This window comes from Vombatus ursinus, unplaced genomic scaffold (assembly GCF_900497805.2).
Source record: "Vombatus ursinus unplaced genomic scaffold, bare-nosed wombat genome assembly UNPS02014789.1, whole genome shotgun sequence".
Taxonomy (NCBI): domain Eukaryota; kingdom Metazoa; phylum Chordata; class Mammalia; order Diprotodontia; family Vombatidae; genus Vombatus; species Vombatus ursinus.
In genome coordinates this window covers 23,967,448-23,988,480 of record NW_020954567.1, presented here as the reverse complement: position 1 = coordinate 23,988,480, position 21,033 = coordinate 23,967,448, and the positions used below count along the sequence as shown (strand labels likewise).

Genomic DNA, 21,033 nt, shown 5'->3' with positions numbered 1-21,033 from the left:
TACTGTTATACATAGTTATCCCTTCCGCATTGTGACTTTCCCCAAGGTGGTCTCTATATATCGTCGGTCAGCACAAGAAATTAAATGGGAATTTTGGGGGAGTTTTGTAGAAGCCACAGACATACACAAAGGCCAGCAAACAACACAAAAAAGATATTTTTACTTTACATTGACCTACATATAGCCTATGACCAAATACTTAGCCCAAATTTTACAATAAGGTACTGTAAACACCCTATAAGAGAAAAAGAAAAAATTCAGACTTCTTCGCTGGTACAACGGGAAGGTCAAAAATTTTACACGGATTTTCCAGATTACGGGAGCACCATGCCCCTAACCTCCGCAATATGGAAGGGATAACTATAGTGAAATGTTTGTCGAAAAGGTCACAGAAACAAAACATGTGCCTGCCAATAGAGAAATAGCAGATTAAGTTATGATGTGTGTCTAATGGATTATTACTGTGTTGTAAGGAATGATATTTATGAAGAATTCAAAGAAACCAAAGATAATATGTACAAAGGGTCGCAGAGCAAAGGAATCCTCCCAAATGTGGACTTTATTTACAATATTGTGGTCGTTGTATATGTGACTGCACCCCTGTAAATAAACTCAAAATGGGAACACAACAAAATATGGGTCGTATACAATGTTTGATGTAAATACCATTGGGATAAAGTTAAAGGAAACTCTCCTGTTATGTGAGTAAATAGAAAGCCTTTATTAAGCTCTGATTATGGGCCAAGTATTGTATTGCTTCTTTGAATGCCTACCTCTTGAAGGATGGTGCTGGAAAACCCTGCCTTAACAGTGCTGTGTCTCCTTGCTACTTCTGGGCTTCTGAAATCATTTGTTTGCCTTTGCTCCCTCTAGAGTATTATTTAGGAGATTTTTCAGGAGCATCAAACTAACACCACCAGAGTGTTTAAACTTACAGAAAGAGTTGATTTTCAGAAGAATGCTATTATAACAAACATTTAGCAAGGACCTGCTATGTGCAAGGCACTCTGCAGATACAACGATTCTTTAAAATGATGCAGTCAGTCCTTTCAAGCACTATTGGGAGAACATATGATTTATATGTGTTTAAGTATGTCATGAGCTAAGGAGTGATAGGACTGAGGTGGGATCAAGGCAAAGTGTTCTATTAAAAATTTGAGAAGAGCAGAGACTTTCTCAGCTAGCAATACTGGGGAAAGCTCCAAATGCCAGCATCAGAGCCCTTTAAGCCTAGGGCCTAAATGTAAAAATCCTTCCCTCAGATGACTGCTGTTCTCCCTGCTCCAAAGACTCTGTCAAAGCTTTCTTAGTCCCTTTTACTGAATGTCCAATATGATAAGACTTTGTTTGTAAGCTTTACCCTACACGAGGTGTGAAGTGGGACTTACTTCATTTGTGTTACTTTTCCTCCATATTTTCCTCTTAGATTTTCATGATAAACCTTAAACGGCGGAAGGACAGACGGGACCGAATGTTGCGCACACTTTATGAACAAGAGATTGAGGTCAAAATTGTAGAGGCTGTGGATGGAAAGTGAGCTTCTTTGTGTTTTCCCCATCTTGTATTTGTAGATTTTAATTAGTGGATTGGGACAATGTTAAGAGCTTATATGTACATGTTGCTTTGAAGTTTATAAACTTTTCTTTCACAGCATACTCTTAAGGCAAGTAGCACAAATAAGGGAAGGGAAGGACATGAGAATAAGCATCTATAGAATACCTTCCTGGCACTGTGCTAAGCACTTTCTACAAATATTATCTCATTTGATCCTTACAACAACCCTGGGAGGTAGGTGCTATTATTATCCCTATTTTACAGTTAAGGAAACTGAGGCAGGCAGGCTAAGTGACTTGTCCAGGGTCACACAACTAGTGACTGAGGCTGGATTTGAACTTGGGTCTTCCAGACTTCAGGCCCAGCATACTGTCCACTATACCATTAGCTGCCTCAAATAAGACAAAATATATTTATATTTTAAAATATATTTGTGTTAGCTATTATTATGGCATATCTTCTCATCTCCATTTTACAGACGAGGAAAAAGAGAGTGAGTTGTCCAGGGTCACAGAGCTAGGCAGTACCAGGACCAGGATTTGAACCGGCTTCTTTTGATTCGATGGCTAGTGCTTGTCCTTATACACCCCACCATCTCTAAATCAAGACATCATTTCAGTTGGAAAGTCATTCCTGTGGTAGGAACCTATTGTTGCCAGGACTTGACTATCAGAGGAAAGGTATTTTCCTTCTGAAATCAGTCATATGCAACAAATAAATACACATTTAAGTGAATGAAATTTATTAGACCGTGAGCTCCTTGAGAGCAGGGACTGGTCTTTGTTTTTGGTTGGGGGATTGGCCATTTTTTGTAGCCTCAGCACTTAGCACTGTGCCTGGCACATAGTAGATGCTTCATAAATGTTAGCTGACCAACTGACAAATACTCCCCAAAATATGCCCCAAATCCTGCCCCGTCGGAAACAGTGGCCTTTAGGTTTTGTTTGGCCTGGATCCACCCGGTCAGCGATAGTTACTGCTCACAATTGGGCGTTCTTTAAATTATGATTCTAACTGCTTCTCTTCTATGTTGTGCTGGGATGTGGAATATGTGTTTGGAGCCTGGTCCCAAGCAAAGGCTCGTGTGCCTCACCTTCCCCCATACCTGCCGCAGCCCGCAGATACACCCTGATTCCACCACTTCTTATGTTCAGTTGACCATGGAATATGAGCAGCAATGTATGAAAACTTCCATATCCTCCTGGTGGGTTCATTCAGGATCTAGTCTTAGTCTTCCACTGAAAACTATTCCCTCACAAAAGGTTCTCAGGAATTCTCTAAATCTGTATAATTGGCTGGCTTGGGTTGGGATTAGCCCTGTGTCCCTTTACTTCCCCTCAGTGTATCAACATCAGAAATCCTCACATTTATAAAATTCACATTCTCAAGATGCTGCACCCTTAGAATCATAAAATTTGAGCTGGAAGAGATTTTTGAGAACATCTAGTCCAATATGCTCATTGAATAGGTAGGAAAGCTGGGACCGGGAAAAGTGAAATGACCAACCCTAGATCATGGAGCTTGTTAGTGACAAAGCTGGAACTTGCACCCAGGACACCCGATTCCACCATCTAGTGCTCTTTCCACTGGACCACAAGGCAAGCGAGAACCAGCACATGATGAGAAATCACTTTTTAAAAGGTTCAAGGTCTGTGAGAGTCTCTTGTTCCTTTAAATCCTCTATCAAAGTGCCCCATTACCACTCATTACCACTGGAGGCAGCTAGGTGACCCAGTAGAGAGAGCACTAGGCAGAAGACAGGAAAATCTGAGTTCAAATCCAGCCTCAACCACTGACTAGCTGTGTGATCCTAAGCGAGTCACAACTTCTGTGTACCTCAGTTTCCTCAGTTGTAAAATGGGGATAATAATAGCACCTAAAGGTAGGTACCTCCCAGGGTTGTTATGAGGGTCAAATGAGATAATAATTGTAAAATGCTTAGCATAATGCCTGATATATAGTAGGTACCATATAAATATCTGCTCCCTCCCCCTTCATTTAGCCAGATGGCTAGCAAGTAGCTATATGAAGATAGTATTTCAAATCAATCTTTCTCATGGAATGCCTTTAGAATCTCAGGGATAGGAGGGGATGGATGAAGAATGAGAGAGAAAGGGAAAAAAAGAAAGAATTTGGGGAGAAAGGAAGAATTGTTAGGAGAAAAAACTAGCATGAGCAAATCCATTCTGGGTTTGGATTTGCGGGGTTTAGTCAACTGGACCCCAAGCCTGTATAGACCTATTTCTCTGTGTACTTAGCCAAAATCTATCTCTGTTTTTAGTTTTCATTTGCTAAAGGCATCCAACTACTTACAGTCTACTTCTCAATCTATTTTAGCCATCGCTGTCCATATTTTTTCCTAACTATAATGTTTGATTCATGTCCCTTAAACAAGAGAACCAGGGGTTGTACAGAACATGCGCAGAGCTGCCCTTCCTGATTCCTGCTGTTCACATATGACCATGTGCTTGAGTGCTTTGGGGATAACCACGTCCTTAACGGCTTTACTCGACTCAGCTCTGAGGATCCTTCGGAGCTGATGAGTTTCTTGGCTGCTTTCCATGACTCAGGCATGAAGGGTGCTTTGGGGCTGATGAAGCCATTCCCTCTTCACTAAGGAATCAGAGGAACTCTCAAAAGGGAGTGTCTATGCCCCAGTTCCTTAGTCTTCTCACCCTCCAGGTGATATCCCCCAACTCTGAGACTTCCCATGAAGAGGGTGAGGTAAGAAAAGCTCACCTTTCCCCACCCCCCAACCACTATCTAACTGTGAGTCCAAAACAACCGGAACCCATTTCTTGCTTAGGTGAGCGCGGTCCTGAGTTTGGGGCAAGCTCTTCTGTGTTTGTTCTTTCCTCATCTTAGGTGACTAAATATTAATTCTGGCATAGATATGTTCAGGCTAGGAGGTCATTTCGTGAGTTCAAGAGGTTTGGTAGTCCTCGGTCTTTGGACTGACTGGTAACAAGGAGAGAAATTCCTAGCAACAATTCTCTTGTTCTTGGGACGAGATGACCACCAACAAGATGATGAGCACATGCTATGGCCCAACTTGCCCAGATGAGATACTTCTTACCAGACGTCTCAGAATTGCCCCATGCCCTCTGGAGGGTCCAAAGAAAAGAGCAACAGGGGTGGAATTGTTCACTTCTTAAAGGCCTACTGAATCATCAGCCTTCTTCTGCTCAATGGCCTATAAATGGACCCTCGGCTTCATCATCCACAGGGCACCCAAAACCTGAGTCATCCATGGTCAGCAAGAGTCCTTGGTTATTCAGGGCTGCCCAGACCCTGACTGTCAGAGCAAGCTCTTACCCAATAAGACAATGGAACGCTCTTCGTCACAAGGGTTCTTCTCCTTATTTTCTTATCATATGAGGAGCTATGCAGCTGTATGTCAATCTATTCTTCTGTTAGAATACATCTCTAGGTTGCAATTTTTTTCTGAGAGGGGGAGTAGAGAAATGGTAGGGAACATGCAATTGTTTCTTCTTTTAATGCAGTAAGAACCTTTCTTTGTCTTGCAGGGCCCTGAATACAAGTCAGCTGAAAGCTCTGAATATCGAAATGCTACCTGGGTACAAGGATCCCTATTCTTCTAGGCCATTGACAAGGGGTGAAATTGGTTGCTTTCTTAGCCACTATTCTATCTGGAAGGAGGTAAATGATGCTTTATACATTTATTTTTGTAGCCCCAGTATCTAGTCTAGGGCTTCAGGCAAAGTGAGCATTGAACTACTCATTGAATTGATGGAATGGAGCACTCCAGTTTTACAACAAAGAGAGCAGGTTGTAGAACTCTAGAGATGAATTGTTAGGGGTTTGAAATGGTATGATATTAATTAACTTGGAACCTTATTTTGTGCTTTAAACAATACTCACCTTAAGATGTATTTAATCATATGCTTGACCTCCTACCCAAAGACCAGCAACAAAGTACCAAAACCAAGTAAGAACTGGCACCACACCGAGCAGCGAGTACCATTGATACTGAGATCTTTTAAAAAACAAGAATTATCTTCACAGAAGAGGAAGGGGCTTCTGAGGCCACCCGGTCTAACATATAGGGAAGCAATAATGACCAACATTTAGATAGTGTTTTAGTGTTGGCAAAGTGCCAACATGAGCTTTACAATAATCATTTGAGGGAGGTGCTACTGGAATGACTATTATCACAATCCCAGAGATGGGGAAACAGGCTTTGGGAGGCTAAGGGGGCTTGTCCATGGTCCTACAGCTGTCACAGCCAATATTCACCACCAAGTATTCCTGGCTCCAAGTCCCCCATGCTCTCCACCGTGTTACATGACTAGGACAGAATGTGCTCTACAGCGTACCTGACAGTGACTCATCCAGCCTGAGCTTGGAGATCTTCAATGACTGGAAACTCACTGCCTCCTGAAGCAGCTCATTCCACTTTCTGAGAATTCTAATTGTTAGGAAGGTTTTCTTTGCGTTGAGCCCAAATTGGCCTCTCTAGAATTTTCACATTATGGAGCCTGTAACCTAACAATGGACTGACTCTTTTTGGTTGGACCCAGAGAGAAAAAAGGCCCAGATGGGAACAACAATAATAACAATAATTACTACATTATCATAATAATGTGGTATTGTAATAACCACTGTACCATTCATCTGATATACTTTAACAAAATTCTTGAGCACTCGATCCCTTCCTACCTTCCTGTCAGGCAAAGGACAAACATCTTTATCCTCATATGATCACTAAGAAAACTGAGGCATGTAGAGGTCTTGTTCAAAGACATTTAGCAAGTAGTTGCTGGAACTAGATTTCAGGTCTACTGACTCTTAGCTTATTATAAGATTGTCTTTTGCAGAGGAAAAAAAAAAATCCCGTGCAGAAAGCCTCGATGATGCCTCATCTCCCAGTGGTCTATTGTACTTCTGTATCTTTTCTATTATTAGCAAAGCACAGGTAAGTAGGAGTGATTCGTTGGTTTGAAGTGTGTCCTCCTTTTCTTAAAATATCAGGTAATTGACCGAGAACTGGAAAAGACGCTTGTTATTGAGGATGATGTGCGTTTTGAACATCAGTTTAAGAAGAAATTGGTGAAGTTGATGGATGACATTGACCGTGTGCAACTAGACTGGGAATTGATGTAAGTGAAAAAGAAGGAGAATTAGCATAGAAGTGGGGGAGACTGAGCTTCTGGGGAATCCCCACTTTCTAGAAGATGGAGGTCACCATTCACTACATCTCAATTCAGTTCTTTTATTCAAATGTTTTTTAAATTAACATTTATTTTCTCTCCTTTCCACTTCCCTCTATCCCAAATTGAAAAAAGGAAAAAAAAAACTTTGTAATAAATACGCATAGTCAAGCAAAACTTATTTCTGCATTGGCCGTGTCCTAAAATGTTTATCCCATTCTGCATCTTGAGTCCATCGCCTCTCTGTCAGAAAGTGGTTGGACACATTGATCAACATTGTTAAGTCTTTCAGTTATTCATCTTTACATTGTTGAATTTTATAAATTTGTTTTGGTTCTGCTCACTTCATTCAACATCAATCCATACAAGTCTTCCCAGGTTTCTCTGAAACCATCGTTTTTCATCATTTCTAACTCAATTCAATGAATGTTTGTAGTTTCTATGAGAAAACAGGAGCTTTGCCATTTGCCTGACCTCCACTTAGGTATTCTGCTCAGGGACAAGAATTCCCAGAGGAAGATCTTTCCCTTTATCAGGTACTTGTTGAAGATCAGCCTTATTATTGACTTTTGCAAACACCAGTTTGTCTGATTTTGAGGTAACAATTCCATGTAATTTCACATAACTTTTGCTCAGAGAGAACTAGTACCTCTGGTGTGAGGACTAGCTGAGCCCTTTTCAGGGCTGCTCATCTACCTGTCACCCCGCTGTCATCTGTGACTCTAAGAAGCTGTAGTAGTAACCATACCCGGTAAACTGTCTTGGCAGATGAACTAAACCAGATTGAGAGTAACTGATGGGTCTCAAACCCATCAGTGAGTTAGTGGGGTATCTACCCCAAGCATGTAAAAACTTCCCAGTGGAATAGGCAGATGTGAACATTTTGTTTCAATGGGCTACGAAGGCAGCAGAAGCAGGGACTGTGGAGTGCCTAGAGCTTGATCAGACACCCAACACACTAATGTCTCCACTGCATCCAGAGCCATTGCAAGTTATCTTGACGTTTGTCTTGCCACTGGACTTTGATGACTCTGGAAGAAAGAGTAAGGCTGATGACTTTGTGCGACTCTGCCTAACTTAAATCCAATTTACTTGTGAGTCGAAAGTCATCACCCATACCATTTTACTATTTCATTATTTTATTACTTGGCTATTTTGTTATTTAATATTTTACTGTGTGACAATTTTACTATTTTATCTACCTTGAATTCCTGTGGTGACCAGCAATGAAGCAGCAGGTGCAGATACACTGGGAGATGTCGTCACAACCCTTCACACAGGCGGCTCAGGCCAAAGGGTTGTCTTCTCACTGGACTGAAGCAAAAGTGAGATTTGGCAGCCCCCTGGGTGTCTGAGCAACACTTTAAGGACTGCACTGCTCACCTCCTCTCATGAGGAAGGGGCTAGAAAAGGTGTCCTAAAAATTGTCTGCTTCACCCAACCCCATCCTGCTTACCATGACAGGCAGGGATCCCACTCTGCAGTCAAAACACAAAAATGTGTGCAAAAACTATTGTGAAGATGATTTCACTCGCCATAAGTACATGGAATGTGTGCACCCTTGTGGACAACATGAAATCCAGTAGACATGAAAGACAAACAGCTCTTGTTGCAAGAGAATTCAGCAGGTATGGTAGCACTAAGTGAAACAAGGCTGGCAAATGAAGGTCAGCTTACCAAAGTCAGAGCTGGATACACATTTTCCTGGAATGGCTGCAGTGATGGGGAGCACAGTGAAACTAGCTTAGGTTTTGCAATCATATCTAATCTAGTCAACAAGCTTGTATGCCTCCCAAAAAATGTGAACGACAGGCACATGACAATGAGATTGCTATTTGCAGCAAAGTACCACACCACCATCATCAGTACCTATGCTCCCACCATCATGAACCCTGACAAGGTCAAAGAAAAATTGTATGATGACCTGGAGATTTTCATCATCAATGTGCCAGAAAATGACAAGCTTGTAATTCTTGGTGACTACAGACTATCTATTAGACATGGCAAGCAGTTCTTGGGAGGAATGGATTCGGAAAAAACAACCGCAGTGGTCACTTACCATTGAAGACTTGTGCATCTTAAGACTTTCTTCTCACCAACACTGTTTTCTATTTACTTAAATGTAATAAAACTTCATGGATGAACCCTCACAGCAACATTGGGATTTAATAGATTATGTAATTGTAAAGAGAAGAGACAGAGAGGATGTGAGAGTGACAAAGGTGATGTACAGTAAAGTGCTGGGTTGATCGTAGACTTTTCCAACCTTCCCATTCCCCTTTTTCCTTTTATCTCTCACCCAAAATATAGAAATTACTATATATGAGATCTAAAACCAAGTTTCCATTCCAGCAGAGATTTATGAGGCAGAAGATCCATTGCTCATACAAAAGCTGACTGAAATCTTCTGGGTTATATGGAAAAAGGAGGTTATCCCCTAAATGATCAAGGATGTCTCTGTTGTTCATTTCTATAAAGGAAAAGACAGTAGGTTGTCCTGTGACAACCATGGTGGGGGTGGGGAGGGCTCTCTCTCTTAGTCATTGCTGGCAAGATTCTTGCCAGAGTCCTCCTTAACAGGCTGATCCTTCACCTGAAAGGTGGTCACCTACCTGAGAGTCAGTGTGGCTTCAGAAAGGGCCAAGGAATGGTTGACGTGGTCTTTGCTGCCCAACAATTCCAGGGGAAATGACAGGGGCAGAACAGAGGTAGGTACACAACATTTGTTGATCTAACCAAGGCCCTTGATACTATCAATTGTGAGGGCCTGTGGAAGATTATGGCAAAATTTAGCTGCCCAGAGAAGTTGAACAGTATTGTACACCAGTCTCACAATGGCATGCTTGCATGGGTTCTGGATAATAAACGATGCTGTTACCCTTTCCCAGTCATCATTGCAGCGAAGCAGGGCTGTGTGATTACTTCCATGCTTTCTAGCATAATTTTTCAACGATGTTGTCAGACATCTTCGAGGAGGACAGAAATGGCATCAAGGTCAACTACCACGATGATAGTAAATTATTTAACTCCCCGCTGTCATCATTCATAAAAAGCTACAAGTCAAGACTAAAGTGGAGGGAGAATTGGTGCACAACTTTTTGTCTGCACGTGATTCTGCACTCAGTGCAGCCTCTGATGCTGAGATGCAATAAAGTATGGATCAAATCTCTGCCTAACAATAAACACCATTAAAACAGAAGTTCTTCACCAGCCAGCACCACACCATCCATGGAACCATCACTTACAACAACAAATGGAAAAATTTTGAATGCTGCAGAGAAGTTCACTTATCTTGGCAGTATACTTTCCAGGGACGAACACATAGTTGATGAGGTCGATGCACACATCACCAGAGCTAGCTCAGCATTTGGGAGGCTCTCAAAGAATGTTTGGGAGAGAAGAGTTATTAGGCTGCCTACCAAACTGAAGGCCTACAGAGCTGCTGTGCTGACTTCATTGTTACATGCCTGTGAAACCTGGACAGTCTACCAGCACCATGCCAGAAAACTGAACTGCCTCCATCTGAATTGTCTTAGGAAGATTCTGAAGATCACCTGGCAAGATAAGGTACTGGATGTTGAGGTCTTTTCTCAACCTGAACTGCCAAGCATTCAGACTCTACTACAGAGAGCACAACTCCAGTGGGCTGGCTCCATTGTTCCATTTGCCTAAAATACTATTTCACAGAGAATTCATACAAGGCAGGTGCTCAGGGCAAGTGCTCATATGGTGGTCAGAAGTACAATACAAGGACACTGCTCAAGATCTCTCTGAAGAACTTTAGTATCAATTGTCAGATATGGGAGACACTGGCACAGGTTCATCCATCATAGTGTGCCCACATCAAAGAAGGTGCTGTGCTCTATGAGCAAAGCAGAATTTCAGTAGCTCAAAAGAAACATCAAATACACAAATGTAGAGACTTCTCCCTCCCCAAGGATCATAGGAACTATACATTTTTATGCCTGGCCTATGGTAGAGCATTCCTAGCTTGTATCGGTCTGATCAGCAACAGCTGGAAACAGAGTACATTGACCCTGACATTGTGATGTCATTGTGGTCCTATTCGAGCATGAAGGACAAACAAAAACAATTTTGGTTGGATTCAGACAGTGATATTTGGGCTTCCGGTTGAATGCCACCCACATGCCAGTGAAGTGCTTCTTGGGAGCATTGCATTGACATAATCCCTGCACCATGTATATTGAGGTGACATTATATTATATATATATATATATATATATATATGTATGTATGTATTATAGAGAGATCTCTCCCCTTATCAGGTACTTGGAGAAGATCCACCTTATTACTGACTTTTGCAAATACTAGTTTGTCTAGTTCTGAAGTAAGAATGCCGGTGGATTCAGACAGAGTAATACTTGGGCTTCTAGGCGAATGCCTGTCATGTGCCAGCCAACCCTGATCGGTGAAGTCCTTCTTGGGAGCACTGCATTGATCCAGGTCAAACAATCCTTGCACCATGTGTGCTGGGGGGTGTCATAGGATGGCCGTGTTCTTTTTCTACTCCTCTTTGGTATCAAAATGTCTATCCATAATAGCAGCAATATCTCACATCTTTTGACAATTAATAGGAATCTCTTCCTTTACACAAAAACACTTTCTGTGTTTTTCATCCCTAAACTGCTATGTTTATCTTAAAGGAACAGCATGGTTTACAATAGAATCTGATATCTTAGAGCTGGACAGGATCTCAGGGGGCATCTAGTCTAAGCTCATCATTTCACTGATGAAGAAACTGAGAATCAGAGAAGTTAAGAGACTTACGCAAGATCCTACAGAGCCAGGATTCGAGCTTGGATCAGGTGACATCAAGTTCAGCTCTTTCCAAAGGGCAGGGGCCATGAAAGAGGGTAGGGGCCTCATTGGAGGAGCCCTATTAATTTTGCAGTTAATGAGGGGAAAGAAGACCCTTTTCTGACTTTTTGGTTGGAAGGTCTACAGCCAAAACAGAATACTGGGTTGCCTTCTCAGACCAGGATGAGACCAGAAAATCAGGAACACACTTCTCCAGTTGGAAATAAAGCCAGCGTAGGCCTGAGGAACATCTGACAGCGGGGCTTGAAACAGATCAAAAACCTGTGGGAGGAAACCCAGGGTAACACACCTGGAAGCAATTTATTCTGATCTGCTATTTACTGAATGTTTATTTACCTGCCACAACTGAGAGTCTGGGGGAAGGTTTTAAAAGCAACCAGGAACATTTCCCTTCTTCCTAATTGTGGAGGAAGGTGCCAGACTTTTCTTCATCTCTCCCGCGGCATGTCAAAGTCAGTTACACCAAGCAGGGTCCTGCTCCGGGCCAAAAGCAACTGGCACTGCCTGCCCTGGTCCAGGAGGAGATCTCAAGTGTGTGCCCAGGGAGAACACTTGCTCCCTCCAAAGAGACAACATTCCTAGCTCACAGGAAGCCTAGTTATAGCTCAGTGATGCCTTGGCAAACCTAACTAAATATCCACATTGTGTAAAATGACTAATAACCTTTAAAAATGGGTACTGTGGTTAGAACTGGTGTTCGAACCGATCACTTAGGATCATTTTTCCTTCCCACTCCACTCGACAAGACTACCATTTCTGGGCGTAAGGTCATTATTACTCTACTTAAAACCCCTCCAGAGATGGAAATTCTATGGTCTCTCTTGGCAAACTGTTCCTACCCAATTAAATACACACTTGTTAAATGCATACTATGTGCCTAGCGCTGTTCTCCACTGGGTATGAAGATTTTGTCGTTCAGTTGTTTTCAGTCGTGTCTGACTCTTTGTGACCCCATTTGGGAATTTCTGGGCAAAGATACTGGAGTAGTTTGCCATTTTCTTCTTTAGCTCATTTGACAGATGAGGAAACTGCAAACAGGGTTAAGTGACTTGCCCAGGGTCACACAGCTACTAAGGTCTGAGGCCAGACTTGAACTCAGAAAAATGAGTCTTCCTGACTCCAGGCCCAGTACTCTATCTACTTGGCCACTTAACTGCCCCTGCGTAGAACAAAAACAAAGGAAATAAACAAACAAAAAATAATTTAACAGCCCCTGCCCTAAGGGACGTTATATTCTCCTGAGGACATGGAATACGTGTGCAGATAAGTCAACTTAAGGTAACTTGCAGAAACAGAAAGCAGTAACAGCTTGGAGCGCAGAAAGGCTGAGAGGTAGAAAATCCGGAACTGCTTCATGGAGAAGATGTGTCCTGGATTGAGCTTTGAAGAAAGAGAAGTGTTCTGAGAGGCTTAGTTGAGGAGGAAGTGCATTCCAGGCTTGGAAAGGCATGCATGGGGATCAGCTAACGGTCCATTTTGGCAAGAAATGTACCCAACATTATTGTTGGAAAACAAGTTTAAGCTGGAAGGGGGGGCAGAAGTCAGTTTGTTGGAAACCTCAGGAGCCATTTCTCCTGGAAGATAGAAAATCCTAAGTGGGAAGGAGCAAAATAAGTCACTGAGAACATTGATTCTTTTCCCTATAAGGACCGACTGAAGAATTCTAGTGTTTGTTTTTTTGTTTTTTTGGTCTGGAAGATAGAATCTAACAGGAAGATAGTTTGTAGAAATCTTCAAAGACAGACACAAAACATGTGTGAGTGGACTTGTCCGTGAAATGATGGAATGCCAAGACTAGGGGGCATCCCTTGAAGGGGTGAGCAAGGTAGCCTAGGACAAAATAGGAAAATTCTACTTTACCTTATAGGTAATAAAAGTTTATAACTCATTCCCCCTAAAATAAACTCCATGCAGGTTGGAAATATGAGGATCAATGACCATTTAGATAAATGTATGTATAGATAATAGAATCAATGGGCCACTAGGTGGCACAGTGGATAGAGTGCCTCTTCCTGAGTTCAAATCTGATCTCAAACATTTACTAGCTGTGTAACTCTGGGCAAGTCAATCAACCTTTTTTGTCTCAGTTCCTCATCTCATCCTCATCCTCAGTCAAATGAGCTGCTGAAGGAAATGGCAAACCGCTCCAAAGTTTTTGGCAAGAAAACTCCAAAAGGGCTCAGAAAGCGTTGGACACGTCTGAAATGACTGAACAGCCACAATAGAATCATGGTACCTTAGATTTGGGGCCTTAGAGATCGTATAGTCCAACTGCTAGCTGAGGTAGAAATCCCCTATACAATAAATAGGTTTTTGAGGGATGATGGAGATATTGGAGATCCATCTTTAATATCTGAGGGCCAGTGGGGTAAAGTTGATAGAAAGAAAGCCAACCTCAGAGCCAGGAAGACAAGAGCTTAAAAGTCTCACCTCTGACATCAGACTGATGTGTATGTAGGCAAGTCTAACTGCTCAGTGTTCTAAGCAACTCTTTTGAGACTGAGATGCAGAGAAGGTTCCAACCTGCATGAGTAAAGGGAATTTCCTCATCTGGGACTTCCTCCTATCCATGAAATCAAGGCCAATCTTTAAGCTATAGAGGTTGGTATTAAGGAGGTCAACCATAGCCTTCTATAAAATGTCTGTCCCTTGGGGAAAGAAGGAAAGAAGGAAGGAAGGAAGGAAGGGAGGGAGGGAGGGAGGGAGAGAAAGAGAGAGAGGATGGGAGGGAGGAAAGGAGAGAGAAGATAGGAGGGAGGGATGGAGGATGGGAAGGAGGAAGGGTAGTAGCAGGGAAGGGAGGGAGAAAGGACAGAAAGAAGAAAGGAAGTAAGAGGAAAGGAAGGAGGGAGAGATGATGGAAGGAAGGAAGGAATAAGGGAGGAAAGAAGAAGTATTTAATAAAGCATACAAAGCACTGTGCTAACGGCAACGCATACAAATAGAAAGCTAGTCATTTGCCTTCTAATAGCGGAAGACGACAGACTAGGAATCAATCAGGAATGACTGAATGCCTGCTATGTGCACCAGGGGCAGTGAGGAGTACAGAAGGCATATTAATTTAATTATATTGAGCTGAATGGGCTCCTGCTGCAGAATGGACTCTAAATTTCTCCCACACAAGTATTCCCTGCCCTGTGTTTGCCAATGGTGCTTGAACAACTACCTAGGGCTAGTGAGTGGCAACATGATGGACTGAATAGGGGGCCGGCCTTGGAAGCAAGAACATGTGGTTTCAAGTCTATCCTCTAACATGTACAACTTTGTGACTGTGGGAAAGTCTCTCAGTGCCCCAGGCAACTCTCTGGGGTCTAAGTTACTGAAGAGTCTCTGATCTTCTTTGGTCTAGGGAGTTTCCATACTAAGAGTTCCTTCTACTGATGAAATCCTGAGTCTGAACAAAAAGATCCTTAAGGCTCTTAAGGCTCATTCAGCGTGGGTTTGAATAAGAGTCCCTGGGATCTTTTTCATCAAGCACTAGGGAAATTGATGGAATGTCCATCATTTGGGAATTGACTTGAGAAATCTTTTATTCCTTATTCCTCTGAGGTTTTTGCCTTGTACCATGGGGATGAGTACAAAGGAAGAATTTCTATTAGATTCAAAGACATGTTTTTTTTTTTTTTTATAAGGCCAATCCAGGAATTTGTTTTGCTTCACTATACATATTTGTAACAAGAGCTTTGTTTTTCTTTTGTTCTCAGTTGGAGACAGTTTGGGTGAAAGGGCAGATTTTTGTTAATTGAAATATATATATATATATATATATATATATATATGATTTTTTAAAAGGACTCAGAGTCTTTGATTTGAGTGAGAGATGATTATGGCAGCTTAATATAATACTGTTCATATTAAATGTGTCATGAAATTTATTCAGACCTCAAAGGACATTGTACCCACTCCAAATTCTCCATCACCCCCATTGTATACCCTGCCCCTGGTGTATGGAACTTAAATTCATATACTCTCACCCATGTGCGTGGCACTCATACTGAAATTCCATTCACCCACCCTCCTCTTCATTCCAGTTACATTGGTCGGAAGAGAATGCAAGTTCAAGAACCAGAGAAGGCCGTGCCCAATGTCATGAATCTGGTCGAGGCTGATTACTCCTACTGGACCCTGGGCTATGTCATCTCCTTGGAAGGGGCTCAGAAGCTGGTTGGAGCTGACCCCTTTGGGAAAATGCTGCCAGTAGATGAGTTCCTGCCGGTCATGTACAACAAGCATCCTGTGTGAGTCCCCTTCTATGGTGCCTTTCTGCCAGCCCTGTGGCATTGTCCCTTTGGGGATAGTGGCTACTCAACCTCCTGGGGCAGCATTTGATATTTTGCCAAGTATTTCAAGGTGATTTTAAGTTGTCTTTCTCAAATGATGACTCAAGGAGGTAGAGCTAAGTGTTTGCCTTTTTTTGGAAAGATGCAAAGGGCATAGAAAGAAAAAAAAAAGGTGTGCCCTGCTTGCATCAACAGAGCATTTTGGGGGCAATACCAAGATAAGAACACACAGTACTTGACTTTTACTTCTTAACCCACTGGCCTTTGTGATCTTGATACTTTCTTATGAATTTTAACCCTAGGAATACATGTTGCAATGCCTTCTAATCACCTCAGGCATCTTGGTTCCCTAAGCTCATGCCTTATGCTGAAATCAATCCTCCTAGAAGCGCAAAGTAACAGACCATGTGTCCAGAGACAGTCTAACCTAAGGTCCTTCTCTGATTTCCCTAGGAACCTTGGGATATCTCATCACCTTTCTGAAACTTAGTTGTCTGCTATGATGGAGAATAAAGATAGTCAACAAAACTTTTAATGAGGTTAATGAAGGGGCAATGTGGTATTGAATTCAGAATCAAGAATGACCTGGGTTCAAAGCCCAACTATGATATTTATAGCTGGGTGACCTCTCTGGACCTTAGTTTTCTCATATGTAAAATGGAAAAAATAGTATCTTAGCATTATTAATAATAATAGTAGCATTATCACTGTATTGTTTTGAGGCTCAAATCAGATCATATATGTGAAGCCCTCTGCAGACATTAAAGTGCTATATAAATATCAGTTATTATCGTTATTAGAAATGCCATATAAACTTAGTTGCCTCCAAGGAAAACACAAAACAGTTACTAAGTGTTGTAAAGCACAACACAATAATATCACAGAATTATGGAACCAGGAAACACTATGTGGGGAGATCATTTGGTCTATCCTATTTTAACCCAAGAAACACAACCTGCCATGCTAATACGTATCATACTATGTATTGTTGAATAAGATATAGCATATGTAATATATTACATAGTATGATTATTTATCACAAAAGGTATTCCAAACCTTTAAGAGCTTAAAACCACAGCAAGACTTTTGAGACAACCTGTAAAATAATACATTATTATGTAGTATTATAAATAACAAGTTACATACAATCAGAAATTATATATTATAAATATGTATTGCATATTAGATATATATTAATTATGTATTAGATAAATGATATATGCTGCTATATAAATAATGTATAATATTTCATAGTATATTATAAGGCTATGTAACAAGTCATAATATGTGGTACAACATACATATAAATCAACAGTATACTTGACAGATGAATTTCTCTAGAATATTTAAGTACTTAATCATAAGGAAATTCTACAAGTTCTTTCAGAAAGTTCTTCCTTTTACTTTATCTTTTGTACTGTAGCTTAATAGCATTTCCTCTTTGGGCCCAGTGAAGATAGATGGATCTTGTCACCATCCTCTATACAATATTTAGAGTTTAATTTCCTGATCCTCATTGTGAAAGCTAAGATCATGAAAGCTTACTGCTATGCCCTCAGGTGAAATCCTGAGAGCTCTGATTAACGGTTCAGGGAGCTCAAGGTAAGATGCTTCCTGCCTGCTATGATCTAGTCAAGTCCAACCACTAACTCTTAGAACAGGGCTCAAAATCAATCTCTATTATGTGATATTTACAATCGGAACAGAAACATACTGGCCTTTTTTTGCTGCTGCTAAATCTTTGAAACATTTTAATGAATGATTTTAAGATGTTCCTGCAGTGTGGATTTGGATAAAGGGCACAATTTCTTTTAAAAAACGTTAACTCTCCATTTCCAAAGTGCTCACCGCCACCCATACACCATCATATGTACCCACCCAACCACACCACCACAGGTGCTGTTGCCTTCATTAACACCTTTTCTTTCCTTTTTAGAGCCAAATACATGGAGTACTATGAGCCCAGGGATCTGAAGGCTTTCTCAGCTGAACCCTTGCTCATCTATCCCACCCATTACACAGGGCAGCCTGGTTACCTGAGTGACACAGAGACATCCACCATCTGGGACAATGAAACTGTGTCCACCGACTGGGACAGGAAGCATTCCTGGAAGTCTCGGAAGCAGGCACACATCCACAGCAATGCCCAGAATACAGATGCTCTACCCCCCACCACTTCCCTGGACACAGCGCCCTCACGGGATGAATTATGATGGGGCCTGCGGTTCTGTCTACAACTGGACCTGCCTTTTGCTTTTTGTTTGTCTTTAGAGATAATCCTCCAGTTTCCTTTTTTATTTCATTGTCACTCTGAGAAGATCAAGTTGATTTGACTCGTTTGATTGAAAATAGTAAATTATTAGAAAGGAAAGGCAATAATTTAAGAAGGCTCTAGGAAAATGGGAAGATAGGCTTCTTTTTTTTTAAACAAGTTTGGTTTGATCAGATGCTTTGGCTCATCTCCTTTGTGAAGTGGCTGCTCACATGAAGGCCAAGCCCTGTAGCTGAGTGATCTGGATGACCTGGGCTAAGCGCCAGGCTATCAGGAGACCCAGGAATGAGCTGTCGAGGCAAAAGCAACAATTGGCCCAATCATTTTGTGGTTATGAATGAGCATCACTTTTATGCAAACTGTGTTGCTGAAAAGTACATATAGAGCAAACTTCGTTTAGTTGAATTATCTCTTAAATGCACTAGTGGGTCTTATTTAGGGTAACCTTGTTCTGCCTTCTTTGGAGAACAAAGTGTACTTTCGCAGAATTTTTTTTTTCTTTTGCGTGACTCTAACGTGTCAAGTATCATCTTTGTGAAAGTGAGGTCTACCAACGTTTTGGTCCTCTTGAAAATGCTAGACCAATAGGATTAGCGTTTTATGCTTTCTGTTGCTGGCTCGGCACTTGACCATCATGACATTCCAAAATCCTGAGGTGACTGTGACCAACAACTGTCCCAAGTCCCAAGATATAGTCTAAATATTTTCTGAGTTTACATCAGTTGTTTTAGGGGTATTTAAAAAAAAAGCTCTGTCTTTTGCATTTTCCCAATGATTACTGCAGTTAGAATGCTCCATTTATACTGACACATTTAAAATATGGGATTATGATGATTCCTACCCAGAGGTTTCATGGTACTACTGTAACAGTTCCATTCTCTCCTCCACCATCTGTGTCACTAAAGAAGCTTTAGATGTGAAATTTTATCAGATGTTATCCAGAAAGAGACAGAGAGAGAGACAGAGGATAAAAGAGAGAAGAGAGAGACAGAGAAAAAGAAGAGAGATAGAGAGAAAGAGAGAAGGAAAGAGAGACAGGAAAAAGAGAAAGAGAGAGAGACAGAGAAAGGGAAAAGAAAAGGGAGGAAGGAGTGAGAAGCAGAGAGAGAGGAAGAGAAAAAAAGAGAGAGCATTTCCAAGCTAAAAAATGTATTGTTTGTGGATAATTCATTATATTTTAAATGTTCTATAAAGTCTTTAAAAGTATGTGATGGCTTAGGGGTACTTGTGGTTTTGGCTTTGTCATTTTACCAACCTGTAGTAAATAGCAAGTGTAGATTTAATTCCCCAGACATTTGGTACCCATCACTCCTCAAATTCTCAGCATGGCTCTCCCTCAAGGACCTGCTGTTCTGGGAATTCTAGCCACCCGAAAAGCAAACAACAAGTTTGTCTTTTGAGTTATCCCAAATTGTCACGTATCATCTCTGTTCTGTCAAAATGCTATCCCTTGGAGTGTGGGTGATAAAAGCCACAGCTAGAGACACTGAGTTGGCTTCACAGACAAACTGGGAAACTGTTGGCTCAGGATGTAGGAAGATCCTGGGCTCTCTTACCATTTCTGGGGAAACCTCATGCCATATTAAGTGAAATATCCACTAAGACCATTTCCTCCTTCTTTTTTTACTGACCTTATATGAGAAACAAGAAGATAGAACTAAATAATCACTAAGGCTCTTCTCAATTCCAACATTCCATAACTCTGTAAACTATTGGCATAGACTTAAATTCTGGGTCCCAGAGCCAAAACAAAAAGAAGGAAAGAAAGAAAGTGCCTTCCAAAATAGTTTCCTTGCAACATGGACCCCGCTTTCGTGTTTTTCCCTGCGCTCCAAGGGCTGCTTAGGCAATAGCTACCAGCATTTTGCATTTAATCTTTTTTGGGGGGGGAGGGTTCTTTTATAGCAGCTCAGGCTATAGAAAACATGGCACCCACCAAGCTTAATGTTCTCGGTATAGTGACAGCCACAGGACAAAAGGACAATTTACCTTTCATTTTGTTTAAGAGTAAGGCTCAGGTCTGTCCTTGCTTAGGTAAGTGTTAATGTTCTTCCATTTGGAGAAGCAGCCAAATGCTAAAAATGAAATAAAATCATTTTTAAAAATCAGAAGCCAGAAAATCCTATTGGATTCCCAGTTACCCTGCTTGGACTTAGCTGCATAGATATATTCTCTCTATTTTGTAAGAACATGAAGTAACAGGGGGATGGGGGGAGCTTTAATTGATTTCCTAGGACAGTTTAATATTTGGATATTTTATACTTTATGTGTGTGTATGTAAATTGAGGTGGGTGTCTGTAGGGTGAGTGATTTGGGTGCGTGGGGGTGGGGAATGGGTGGAGGTAAATGGGAGCGATTGTTCTGTGTTTTTTGGTTTGCTTCAGGTATGAAGCAAGCATTATTTGTGTTTATTAATATTCCCTGTCAGCTGGTCTGATAGTGTTGTAAATTTCCATTCTTGCAAGACAGTAACCTTAAGTTCTAGAACTTTAGATGAGAACTGTTCTACTGTGAATCAAGCTCTTTTCCCTTTGCCTTGGCTTCTTCACAAAGGAAACAGAAGAACCTTGTAAACAGCAGCAGTAACTTCAGGGATGGAGGAGGGGGCACTGTTGATATCTTCATAATGGATCCTCTGGATAATCCCTTGGCCACCTTCTCAAGCTCTGCTCACCATCCTTCCTGCCTCCATCCTAGCCTCAGGCTCACAACATTCAAACTTTAAAAGTGATATCTTGAACAGCAAAGGATGAGGCCCATGGTCTCCAGTTGCTGTGCCCACCCTCCCAACCTCAAAAGGGCAAACATAGTCTGGACACTCACTGTTACTAAAGACTTCTGCCATACAGAAACAGGGGCCTTCACCATCAGCACTGTTGTTTTTTAAATGCCCAATACATCAAAAGACAGAGCAAAT

At 41.4% G+C, this 21,033-nt stretch overlaps 1 protein-coding gene across 2 annotated transcripts in view; it reads left to right on the top strand.

Annotated features, from left to right (window-relative positions):
* Positions 1-19,132, top strand: part of COLGALT2 (collagen beta(1-O)galactosyltransferase 2) — a 132,447-nt gene extending 113,315 nt beyond the window's left edge. For both annotated transcript variants that reach the window (XM_027868586.1, XM_027868587.1), the window contains exons 8-12: positions 1,427-1,533; positions 5,082-5,214; positions 6,547-6,674; positions 15,596-15,802; positions 17,781-19,132. In XM_027868586.1, coding sequence (XP_027724387.1) covers positions 1,427-1,533; positions 5,082-5,214; positions 6,547-6,674; positions 15,596-15,802; positions 17,781-18,057 — 852 coding nt within the window. In that variant the 3' untranslated portion in view covers positions 18,058-19,132. The remainder of the gene's footprint in view (positions 1-1,426; positions 1,534-5,081; positions 5,215-6,546; positions 6,675-15,595; positions 15,803-17,780) is intronic.
* Positions 19,133-21,033: the final 1,901 nt, after the last annotated feature.